The following is a 13196-nucleotide window of genomic DNA, read 5'->3' on the forward strand; positions in this document are numbered from 1 at the left end:
CTTCTCACTTTCTGGCTTAAGAAAAATTTGCAGTTTGCCCAATTCTGTGCACTTAGCCCTAGGCAAAATGAGCCCTTACATTTACTGATTGGAGGAAAAGAAAGATTTGTTTTTCAAATGTTTCACGACAGCTCTGTTTAGGGGCAATCACCTGCCAAAACCACAAAATCCCATTGGCATCTATCATGCTGGAAGTAGCACAGGATTTTTTATGTGCACATCTTTTCCAAATTCCTTCTCAATCATTTGCACATAAGGTGGAAACACAGTCTGAGTACAGCAAAGGCAAGCTTTTGGCACAGATGATACAGCAACTGGACTCATTTATCAACCATTTACCAACGTTATTCAACTGTTGCATTTTTAGAGACAAATGGCAAACAAAGCATGTGGCTTCCTGCAGTTTTTGAAAGGTGTGGGAGAAAGCTCCCTATTCATCTTATAAATCTTTCAGATTTCTGTTGCCTGAAAATAACAAACAATTAATCCTGCCAAAAAAAATCCACAGGACAATTAGCACTCACCATAAATTGATCCCAAAAGTTGGCGCTAACTTAAAGCAAATTAACCTTGTTTGTACCTGTCTCATGTTTGATCTGCTGAGCAAGACGTGCTGCAAGTGCAAAGGAGACTTTTAAAAGAGTCTCTGTTTCTCCTGGAGCAAGGATGCCATTATCTCTACCTATTGCTGGAGATATGAAGAGCATGCAAGAGCAGCAATCATGCCTGTCTGTTTCTGATTTCAGGCGTTCAATCTTAATGATCCTCAGTCAGCTTGAAGCAGCAGCATTGGTAGGTGGCACAAAGTGGCATTTTGTAATGAATTTCTAATCTGATCCTTTAAAGAGCTAATTGGATAAGAAACTTCCCAAATTGCATCATACATTTCTGTTCACTCAAACTGTCTTAATAATATTAAGAATATGCCTACATATTTTTTACTAGAAGTAATTTAAATTTTTGAAGAGATATGAAGATAGAAAGCTTCTTCACTAAAGTCAGCTTTGGGAATCTGATGGAATGTCTTCATAGCTGCCAAGAGAATCAAAAATGTGGTAATTTTGTACTGGATGGTTTATGCTTTTATCTTCTGTAAGCTAATAAGAGAAGGATGTTATCACCTACTTAACTCTCAACTTAATGAAAAATAAGCTCAGACTCAGTCTACGGAGACAAAGCACAAAATGGAATCTCACATACACTAGTTATACATTGGGAAATACTTAGATGAAGAAATTAAGAGTTACTCCACACCCAGAGTAAAATAATATTTTCATATATACTTTTTTTTTTTTGGTAAAAAAATCAGTACAATGATTCCATAACATCTATTATTATCACTTAACTGAACTTTGATACCGCATCCACAGAGAGAATATACTTCCCAAATATTTCACATAGCTTGGAATTTAAGCAGTAGTATAAATTAATGCTGATCTAGTCCCACTGTCAGCACTGAGATATTTTTTGGGTTTTTTTGTTGCTTTCATTTTCATTTGCAGAAAGAATTTAAATTCTTTGCTGCAGAATTATACATAAGGATTGTTATTTAGATATGAATAGTATATTTTCAGCAATCTAAATTCTGCTTACAAATGCCTCCACAGAACCCTGTATCTAACCATATGTTGTACATTTTCTATTAAGTCTGCAGAACAACACCACCTCTTCAGGCAGCATGTTTTTATCCTCCTTTTATTCTCCTTTATTATGCAACTGCATTTTGTGCTGTAAAGTGACAGAACTGGAAACTGAGATAAATAAAAGAGAGAAATATTTTGGAAACAACTTATTTGCAGGTGTCTAGTGATTCTGGACAGATTGCTAATAGCATGTAATTTCTTCTGTACAGCATATCAACCCACATGCAAAGAATTCTTCTCTAGGGTCTATCTAGAGCTGCTGCTCAAAGGGAATGCACTCACACCACTATTTCTGACAGACATTCTCTCTCCAACTGCTCTGTAGAACCAGAATGAAGTGAAACTGCAGGAACTATTTGAAAGCCAAATCCTCAGAAGAAACAAACAGCTCCCTTCTCAGCTGCTTGAATTCTACTTAATAACATAGCTCATGAGCTTGTGTCAAATATACCAGCTGTTACAATCACAATCCAGTATTTCTTAGGTCTCATTATCATCCATTCTCCTTCCTAGCAATTTACCATCAGCCTACAGTAGTGTGGAGGTGAGCAGGGATTTGAGTTAAAATTAATGTAATGAGCAGTGAACTTTTTGGTTATTTCTGAAGTCAACATATGAATGCAAAAACATGTCAAATAAATTTACCATGGAACAAAGCAAATTTTTTTGTTTTTGGGAGAAAACTCCCCAAACAAACCTTTTTCTGCTATGCAAATGGGAAACCACTAAACATGAAGAACTTAAGTTATGTACAGGGTGAAATTCTAAGCTGATGTTTCTCCGACCAAAATCTGGGCTCTGATTCCTGGTTTCATAGCAGGCTTAGTTATAGCAGCTGTAGCAAGCTGTCACCACAGCTTCTCAGTCTCCTGCTGTGGGTATTCACACTGATAGACAAATAAAATGATGATAGACAAACAAAAGCAAAATATACCCACTGCTGGAGTCCAGCAGACAGCAATTCACTGAATTAAGGCAAATTGCCACTATTCCCATTTTACATTAGCAGAGTAGCTTGAGGGCCCTCATTCTGAGCCACAAGAACTGTTGGTGATGGCAGCTGATTGTGTGCCCGGTGGTGGTGCCTGATTGCAGTACAGAGGCAGAGTCTCCATCAGCCTGCAGGTACTTAGACCTCAGAAGCAGTTCCTTGTCCATGTATATGTGGGTGGTATCAGTCACCCCAGAGCAGAGAGGGAAGAGAAGGAAAACCTAGAAGCAGCATCTTAATTAAGTGCAAGACTGGAAATCCACATCTCTGTTACCATTCTTCCAATTTTCTTCAGAATTAAGTGTCAGGCCAGCTTGAGCAGCACAGCTGCACAGCGCAGCTGAGCAAGTAGCACTGGGAGAACGGGGACAGAAGTGTTAGGAATGAGAAAACTTTTGGAGTAAAGGGAATCTATTTGAGAGAGATGGGTTTCATCAACAGTGACAGTGTAATTGCACTGCAGGAACTTAAGAGACAGAAATAGAAGACTGAAGGGCAGTCTGCTTGCAACGGCAGAACAGTCTACATAAAATCTTAGGAGTCAAGGTTATCTCCAGAATGTGAATCCATAGGGATTCTGCAGTACATTTTGATGAAGCTAGCAGAGAAAGTGAACAGCATTGGATTTATTAAAGGTGGAGAAGAGGCTGAAATAGTAATGGAGATTACAGACTGTGATTGTGGGAAACAGATTTTAAATTCTTCTCTGTCCCCAAGTAGGCTGTTAAGTGCTACATCAGAGCTGATATAAACCTTGATTTTATACACTGTAATGACAGCTTTCTGCAGAAATTCAGAGTCTGTAGGAGAAAAATTAGCTCTTAACTTAGTTTATATGTCAAACAGGGGCCACATGCCCCAATTCAACACATTGTTTTAAACAAAAGGTTCACTTTGGTAATGTTTAAGTTTGGAAAGAGAATCAAGATGACCAGCTGAAATGAACTTAGAAACAGCCACAAGGTTAAATTGCTTGGAGGTGATTTGGAGAACAAAAGGTGAGGTTCAGAGTCCAAAAATTCTCAAATCAAAAGGTTCAGATGACTTTTACCTTATTTTGGTTTGACTTAAAGAAGGTAAAAGTAAAACTATATTGAGTCCAAGTAAGGACTACAGAAACTGACAAGTTCAATGAAAACTCTTAGGTCAGGCTAAATGTAATTTTTGAAGAACAAGTGTTCAAAGTTTTAAAAAGAAGAGAGAAATATGAGGCCTGCTAGAAAGCCAGGAGAAACAATAGGAGATGTTTGTTTGAAAGAGCACAGTGCATGAACCAAAGCCATTGCCAAAAAGATAAACTTGCCCCTGTGTTTGGTCTTGAAGAGCCTAAGCATGTTCACATGCAAGAAGGTTCTCAAAAGAATAAGCCTAATGGATTGTTGCAATATTGATGCTGGACTAGAAGATTTCTTGAGGTCACTTCCAAGTTGAATGGCTCCAGAATTCAATGAAATACCCAGTTAAAAAATCATAAATCTATAAAAATTAAAGAGAGCATAAAGATAATTTCAGAGCTCTCCAGGAACTAAAACATGACACCAGTGAAACACTGATGAATTGCTTAAAAGTAGCAGCAGATGGATGGTAGGTGGGAAACAGGACCTGAATCTGAAAACAGGGCTGTAGAAAGCTACAGGCAATTGAAGTCTTCTAGTCTGTACCACACAGGGAATTTTACTGCCAGTCTGTGAAGATCGTTAAGGAGGAGTTGAGTGGCGTTCACAGAGAAGTGATCAAGCTGATACAGTATGCCTGGAGTTTCAAACAGCATTGGAAATCAAGCTTCCAAGGCATAAAAGGAAAAGTCCTCTTGTTAACTAGTGTCAAGTTAAGTGAGAGGAAGCAGGAGATAAAACATGGGGTCAGTGCTTACACTTGGTGATCTCAGATCCCCAAGGCACCTACACTGGAACTTAATCACAATTTGCAGAAAAGGCCAATACCTTTGTATAGGTGACAAAAACTTAATTCTCCTACCATTCAAGACTGCTACATAATGAATTTTTTTTTTTTTATTAATACAATTTAAATATTCTCTGAAGAGACACCTCTACAAGAGAGGGAAAGACAGACAGAATAGCTACAGCTAAATTCTGCAGAATGTCTCAGCACTATATGAAGTCAGCAATCTTCTGTGGTCAGCCTGGCAAATGCAGTTGTAGATCAATAGCATCTGCATCATTATTTCATGCCTGCTTCTCATTAGTAAGACAGCTCGACAATCACTGAGGGATGGTGGTTTATAGTGAGCAATGAATAGGTCTGTCTGAAAGTCAGACAGGAAGCCAAGATCATCAAGTGAGGTTGAACAGTGGCACTGTAACTCCAACTCTAAATACAGATATAAACTAATTAAGTGCATCATAACTTTTTCCCCACATTTTTTTTAACCTCTAATTAACAGCTGGTAGACAGTAACAGATGAGACCCTACAACAACACCTATTGTCATGAAGAACAGTTTGGGTTTTTTTCTTTTTCTTTTTTTTTTTTTTTTTTGAGTTTTTGGAGTTAATTTATTTGTTTTGGTTTGGTTTTGTTATTCCTTCACCCTGATCAGAATAAATTAGTGTTCCTTCAAACAGGTTATCCTGCCACAGTAAAAAAAGTACAAATCTGTTATATTTCTGCTTCATGACTTGAAGAAGAATGGCAATATGAGCATATTATGCAGGAAGAACAGCTGCTTCATCCAAAATATTTTAATTCTTGGGAAAAAGAAAAAGCTACTTACCCCATTCATAAAACAGAAAAGCTTCAAAGGAATCTGGGAAATTACCAGCTGAATCTGAAACTCATGTGCTCCTTATTCACTTCTGAGCATTCTGGATTAACTTTGTGGCTGCTCATACAAACCGAAAATTAAAAGCTCCTTCCATTTCTGCCAATACAATGTATTCCCTGACTGTGGAGCCAACCTTTAAATAAAACAGTCCCTTTATTACTTAGCTTTAGCAGTGCCTTTTAGAACCAGTTATGAGTAAGTCAGAAGACCTAGAGAACGTAACAACCTGGCTGGACTAAGAGCAGTGCCATACATTTACCATGACTTTCAGCATCAGTATCACAGCTATTCCCAGCAGTGAAAATTACAGTGCTCAGGAGTAATGTTTGTAAACTCTGTAAATTCCAAGAAATATCTTAGTTGCTGTTAGAGGGCTCTGTGTTGTCCTCCTCCAAAAGTCTGATACCCAGATATTTACACTTCCAAATCTAGTCATGTCTCTCCTTACATGACTACATTTGGAAGTGTAAATATCTGGGTCTTCAGAACAGAGGACCCTGACACATGCAATACGTCTGACTCTTGGTATACCAGAATTTAACTCACACTAGTAAGTACACCAAGGCAGTTGTAAAATAAATTTCTCCCTTACATTTTATTTTTCATTTCAAAACCAAAAAATCACTGAAAAGAGAAATCTTCTAAGATTGTAAAACATGTCTTGTACTTAATCAAGATTTAATTTGACCAAAATGATGAAGAAAGTTCAAAAAGTCTGTCCCAGTCTTTTTGGATAAATCTATCATATTACAGTTTCCTAAACATACTTTCATACAAACAAAAAAATTTTCAAGACTAGCAGTGCTTTTAAAGAGCCAGCCTTATTTTTCATAATCCTTTACAGTCAGTGACTTAAGGAAAAATACCAAGAAAAGCATTCACATACAATAATATTATTATGGATTTAAAAACCCAAAAGAAACCAAAAAATAACCAACAACAACAACAAAAAGAGCAGCACTTAAACAGTTATTTTAAAATCAAATTTTCTGATATTTGTAGCTATTTTACAAAAAAAGTTGATATTTGACTGAAACTCTTTTTGGCTTGGGTTTAGACAGACACCACAGTGGAAAAAAAAAAGCATATGACATTTCTAGCACTTTTAGGTATTTCATATTCATTCTAGTAAGGTAGAAATTCTAGTAAGGTAGAAATTGTAGAAAGTTTAACAGAAAGCATCTCATGGCTCTCTTTGCAAATGAGCAGCATATGTGCTCATATAAGTATAACATAGTTATGAAGGGGTAAAGTATTCAATTTGTTCATTTTTAGAATGATTCACATTGGTGACTTTATCTAAATGAACTATTATGTGAGTAGGATGTTTTAGGAACTACTCAGTATGGTAGCATATTCTTTAATTGTGATTAGTTAGACTTACAAATTATTATGGAACATACAATGTGTTGCAGCTTTGGATCATTACCCATGGAAATGTAATTCAGAATCACAAACAATAATTATTTCCATCACTCCTTCTACCAAAACATAGCTTTCTTTAATTAGAATACTGGTAAGTGAGCACAGCAAATATAAGATGTTTTAACAGTTAATCTGATAAAGAATTAATTGAGCTTTTAACTGAGGAAGTTTAATCCTTCAAACAACGTGCATGAAGATTGTGCTTCCTTTTTAGGAACACTCACTAATGTAATGGGCTAACAGATAATAAAAGGTGTATTTTCTATGGTGGCAGCCAGCCTCTGGGGCCCTCAGGCCTTTCCACACCTCTCAGCAGCAGCAGGGAAGAGACCCACATAATCCGGGAGAACCTTACCCTGCTGCATCCCATTCTGTCCATTGGCAAAGGTTGGCTATTGCCACAGCATCTTGGGATTTAGGAGACAAATCGTGAAGTTTTTCCAAATCTGATGAAGGCAGAACATGCTGAATTGCACTCTCTAAGCCACCAGAACAACTGTTTAGGGACATCATTCTGTCTTGGACTGCAGATATCTAACAGAGAGTGAGAACCAGCAGCAAGCACAGATGATGCCCTTCCTGGCCTGCAAGAGCTTGGCATCGTCCTTAATAATAAACCTCTTCTCTGTATGTAAGAGACTATTTTACTTTCATTACTGAGTCCATCAATTTTAGAATGGGCACTAGCATCCTTTATCACCAATGTTCCGCTGCAAAGAATTCCATTTAATTATCCATCGTGTGAAACACTTTCTCTTGCCTCAGATGTCTCCTCATTTCATTTGTGCAAGAGTTTTACTGGAACACGAGTGCTGCTTTCAATCTAGCTGGAGAGGTGCTGGTAAAACTGCCTCTCTGAGGATGAAGGAATGTTATTTAGGAGAAATTATACACTCTGATTGAAAGTGAAATTGCACATTAACAGACACAGGACATAAACCATCAACATACATATGAAATCACCATCACTGATGACAAAGGATTAAAGCATTTCTTGGCAGACAAACTGCCACTTGGTGTAAAGGCCCATGAGCATTCATCGACCAGCTCTTCTGCCAAGAAATATCCTCTGCTTCTGTCAGGACTGGTTAATTAAAGTGTACCAATAGGTTATGCTGGAAAAGCCTACACCTGTTTCCCAAGTAGATCTCCAATGAAAAGAAAAGAAACATAAGTAAAACAATCTTTAGCAAAGATCCAGAAGCCAGCTCCCAACCATCTCTCAGTTTTTTTCATTACTGTTAAGTGTCTGACTGCATTTTTTTCTCCCCCAAAATTACAGAACAATTTAAATAATAAAACGTGCATTTTAAGACATGAATGCCTTTTCCATACAATCTACACTCAGCACAGATCCATGTGAAATAAGCAGGAAAATCTAGTTGAGATATAAAAGTGCCAGAGGAATATTTTCTCCTTACAAATGCTCTGTCAGGTATATGACCCAGCAGTACCTGCTAAAACAGCTTTAACATAATGATAAATTTTAACAAAAATTAATCATGCACAGCCATAGAATTTAAGTAATTTAAAGTGACAGGTCCAAAACAGAGCTCTACCTAGTACTTCGGAAATATACTTATGAAAAAAAATTAACTTCCTTGGATTTCTGGAGTTTCCATCAGTAATTGCTTTGGATTTAAGGAATCATAAATTCAGCTGATGGTTAAAGAGTAGTAACTTGTGTGATCCTGCAACAACATACTACTATAATTCAGGGACAGAAACAAGAATTTAAAGTAGTAAGATTAAAGACTTTTCAACTGCCAAGCTAAAACTTGAAAATATCACAATACGTGTCATTTAAAATGGTACCTGTGACTCTGTTGGCCTTCTCCAAAAGTATTACACAATAAATTGCATTTAGACAAGACTCTAAGATGAAACTGCATCTTCATAATCTCCAGAAAGCATGACAGATAATAGAGATTAATGGATTATTAATGCTTTAAAGACATTCACATGTATAGGGTTTACAGTTGCCTTTTTGTTCTTAACATGGCTTCTCCATTGAGTTGAAGCCTCAGGTTCAGGTAGGCAAACAGAAAGTAAGAGTTTAAATAAGTTCAAGGGTAGACTTGAAACCCATTTGGGAAGCAGGAACCTGATGCATCAAACCTATCACTACCACAGAGTAGGAACTTCATAATTACACACTCTAGCATAAAGTCCAGTGAGATGTACTGGCCATGATTCCCACTCAGGAAAAAACCCAAAATATCATTTAACACTTAAATGAAGTAATAGCTTTAGGACTTAAAGAAAACTGCAGCAATAGAAGCAAGAAGCCCCACTGGACTGGTCTCCACTGTACAAGCCATTTTCAATGTTTTAAACAATGGACAAATTAAATTATTTAATTTGAACAAATAAAATCATTAAAATTAAATTTAATTACTTATCTAGATTATGATATGTCAGATAAATCATCTTACTTCTTCTCCTGAAAGATAGTAAGCTGAAAGTAGTCCACCGACGAAACGAATGTTGACTTCAAATACGGAAATTTCAGCATTCTGTTGAAATAAACATAAATTTATTTCTACAGAGGTTTATTTTTACATATATATATATATATATATATATATACACACACACACACATACGGTTTTAAGGCACAACAACTGTAAATAGCAAAACACAGAAGATGCAGGGAAGGTCAACATAAGAATTTAAAGAATGTCTTTCTCTTCCTCACTTTGACAAAATATCCACAGCCTGCTCAACTTTTCATCTCTTCTGTTGGGCTATAAGGCTTTCTCTAAATCCACATATCTAAGTACTTATAATTCCTTTCAGATGATTCAGCATTTGCCCAAAAAGTGCTCTTGGATCACATGTCCCACTCTACCTGCCCTCACACTATCTCAGACAGATCAGTATTGATCAAAATATCCTATCAAGTCTTTTCCTGCTTCAGTCAGTCTAAATGCAGCTTACTGCAAAATAGAAGGCAACACTAGAATGAGTTAATGACATGCTCATAAAAAGAATGTAGTCATTACATCTATTCACAAGAAAGAAGATGATCTTTTGCTATTACAGTGGTAGCCCTTTCCAAGCTGGTGTGGATGAATCTTTTACCAATGATAAAGACTTGGTCCATCCAGTACCTACCTCAAAACTCAAAGCACATTCTTCCTTGCCTTTTGAAATGTGAGCGTAAATGAGGAATCTGAGTCTCACATGCTTCTGTTCTTTATTAAATCAATTCCAATTTTCCCCAAACACATACCATTTAATCATCTCAAGACATTCAGCTAAAAAGTTGATCTAGTGAAGTTTCTTAATTTTTGAGTTTTTTAAAATGTAATAATACTTTTTCTATTTCTGTATTTCTGCAGGTAAAAAGGTACCAAACAGTGTCCCAAATTTTTGAGCACATAAAAAAGGTGTTTGACTTTCACATGTTCTGGGTTGCTCTTGATTCTACTGAGTCACTTTTCCATTTTCTATTTGCCAACATACACTATAGATATATTTAATATAAATCAATGCATGGTGAAGCTGATGGATTTTCTTCTCAAAGGCTTGCAGGCTTTTTTCATTCAGCTAGGTTTTGTGCTTTTCCAGTTTAAGCATTCAGATGTCAGTTTATGCACGCAGGAAGAAGTTGCTTCCTGTTTTCTATGGATTTTGAATTGTAGTAAATGGGCTTTAGAGAAAAAACAAACAAACTTGCACTAGGCTACTTAATAGAAATATTACTTCACATTTTTCAGTTTCCAAGATGCTCTGATTAAGAAAAGGTATCTAGGCACATTGCAGAGCTTGTGAGTTTTTTGTAAATGTAAAGGTACAGGCTTCAAAACACACTCTCAGACTTGCTACAATGCTCATTAGTTTACACTCAGGAATTCAACTTTTCTCCTCTAAAATATATTTTGCACTTTCCCCTCTAAAAAGAGAATATAACTTCATTCAGAATTACTCTGATTAATATATAATTTAGTATATATGGACACAAATACTATATTACTAATTATACAGGCACACTGTATAATAAAAATTATACAGCGTGCCTGTATAATTTTTAATACATGTGAGCACAATTCAAAGGGGCCAAGAAAGTAAAGTCATCACACACATCTGACTCTTGGAAACTCAAGACTGGCATCATGGGCTGAGACTGCAAAATTATCTTGCTGTCTTGCAGTGTTCAGAACATAGCACTCTTACAAGTTTATTTTGAGTATTCTAGAAATCTGCAGTTTCTCTTCTGTCACTGCTCTCCCCTACTGGTCCTCCCTTATTCTTTCTAAGAGAAACAACAAAGTTTAATTTCTGCAGCTTAATTTATGTTTCCAAAATGCCTTTTTTTTTCAAAATCTGTTATTTCTCTTTCCAAGTGCAGGATTTTTATTATGCCATGATCCATGTTAAACCTGGGGACAAGGATATTAAAACATTTAAATTCTCTAGAAATATGAACTAACAGATGCATCTGTTCGCCTGCTAAGCAGGCTACCTGTGGGAACTACAGTACATATACATTAAATACAGAAGTCTACCTTAAAATCCAACACATAATACAGCTAGTAGAGAATTGATTTGACTGAAGAAAGGCTGATCTGACCTGATCTGACTGAAGAAAGGATGATCAAATGAGTGAAAGGGGTGGCTTCTCTTCCATGGAGATTGAGCTAGCTGAAACTCCTATGAATAGTATGAGAATATGAATATGTGAACCTTCTTCAGAAATTCAGGTTCTTTCCATTTCAATCCTGAGCCTTAGCACATGTCAAGTACCTTTCTTTGATGTGGGAAGGTTGAAGCTGTAAAGAGGTAGGTGTCAGATGAGGAAATGAGTTAATCAGATATCCCAGACACTTGTGTTTCCTTTGAGAACTGAATTAAATTACTTTTTGATTTTCAATTGCTTGAAGTAAATTGAGTTGTATATGACCTGAATATTTTGTCTCCAGAACTTTACATTTTGCCTTTCTGGGTTTAAATATGACCACTTAACTCACAAAACCATTGCAATCTTTCAAGGAGTGCAAAGGCCCTTTAAGGAAGGCTCAGTATGTGTGCACTGACATCTGCTTCTGGAAATCAGTTACAGACAAGAAGACTACTTGGAAGGAATGCAAATAAAGGTTTTACTGTCAAGCCACAAAGATTAATTTTACTGTAATACTGAACATGTGTTGAAGTGGTGATCTTTCAGAACACTTATTGAAGGCAACCATTTTTCTAATGTTATCGAATTCCCAATAAGTCACTTGAACCTCTGAACCTTCATTTGAAATACTTGCCTCTTACCAAAATCTTTATGCAAGCCACTGAAGCAGAGAAACACTGAAACAATAATTTCATTAACGGTAGATTTGAAAGCTGTATGCCTGATAGTTACTCTTAAACTCATTGTACCAGGTTATATTATTCTCAGCACACAAATAACAGTAAGTGGAAAAACAACTGAAGTTTTATAATTTCATGTTAAGAAAACATCTCTACATGGAAAGTTTGTGTGAAGAAGTAGTCTGTTAAGAAAAATGAACTTGTCCTAAGAGTAGATGATTTCTGCTATACCAACTTTACCCTTCTTCCTGGTCTGATTTTTAAATTTTTTGTATGATATGACACATTGAAGATGCCACACCCTGATCATTACCCTCTTTTCATATATTTAATCATCCACATACAGTTTGCACAAATAAGTCTGTATATTTCTACTAAGCAGTCAAATATTAAGTAAGCAATACTATTTTTTTAGTTTGCTCTCAGATCAAGCTGTATATTAATATCTTATGATCTATTTAACAGTACCAAAATATATCAGAAAAACTTTCATCTGAACTTCCCAAAATTTCTCCTTCATCATCTGTAGAGGTGAGAATTATTTTTTATTTTAAATTTAGCCTTCTCCTTCAAACAATTATTGTATCACTTACATAGCAAGTCTGAGAAGTGGTTGAATTAATTCCATTACTTCTAATGGAAATTCTTTAAGGCAAAGTGACTGGACATGTATATTTCAAGATGACTAAGATGTTACCTTTTTAAGGTACCAAGTGTAAAAGACAGCTCTGAGCAGCTGGATAATATAATTTCCAATTTTATGGTCTTTACATTAGTACTCTGAATGGTGCCCTGTATGAGACTATCTGAAACACCTTTGTTAGTACACATCTCATCTGCGCTAACATCTAAAATCAGTTTGATCTGATATTTGCAGGCCTCCCTTTTAGAAAGCATTCTGAAAGTCTGTAGGTACTTGGAAAAGAGTTATGCGTATTGGGAATAACATGTTTTTGGTTTAATTCCAGGGCTTTTATGTTAATTGCTGAATGTGAGTTTTGTGGCCTTTCATCTTATATTTATTCAATAATTTATTGAATATTGAACGT

At 36.1% G+C, this 13196-nt stretch overlaps 1 protein-coding gene across 1 annotated transcript in view; it reads right to left on the minus strand.

Annotated features, from left to right (window-relative positions):
• The window catches only part of MAN1A1 (mannosidase alpha class 1A member 1), a 139598-nt gene that overhangs the window by 73809 nt on the left and 52593 nt on the right, over nucleotides 1-13196 (minus strand). Inside the window, exon 4 of the mRNA XM_021547138.4 lies at nucleotides 9279-9359. Within this exon, the coding sequence (XP_021402813.3) occupies nucleotides 9279-9359 (81 nt within the window). The remainder of the gene's footprint in view (nucleotides 1-9278; nucleotides 9360-13196) is intronic.

This window comes from Lonchura striata, chromosome 3 (genome assembly GCF_050655825.1).
Source record: "Lonchura striata isolate lonStrDom1 chromosome 3, ASM5065582v1, whole genome shotgun sequence".
Taxonomy (NCBI): domain Eukaryota; kingdom Metazoa; phylum Chordata; class Aves; order Passeriformes; family Estrildidae; genus Lonchura; species Lonchura striata.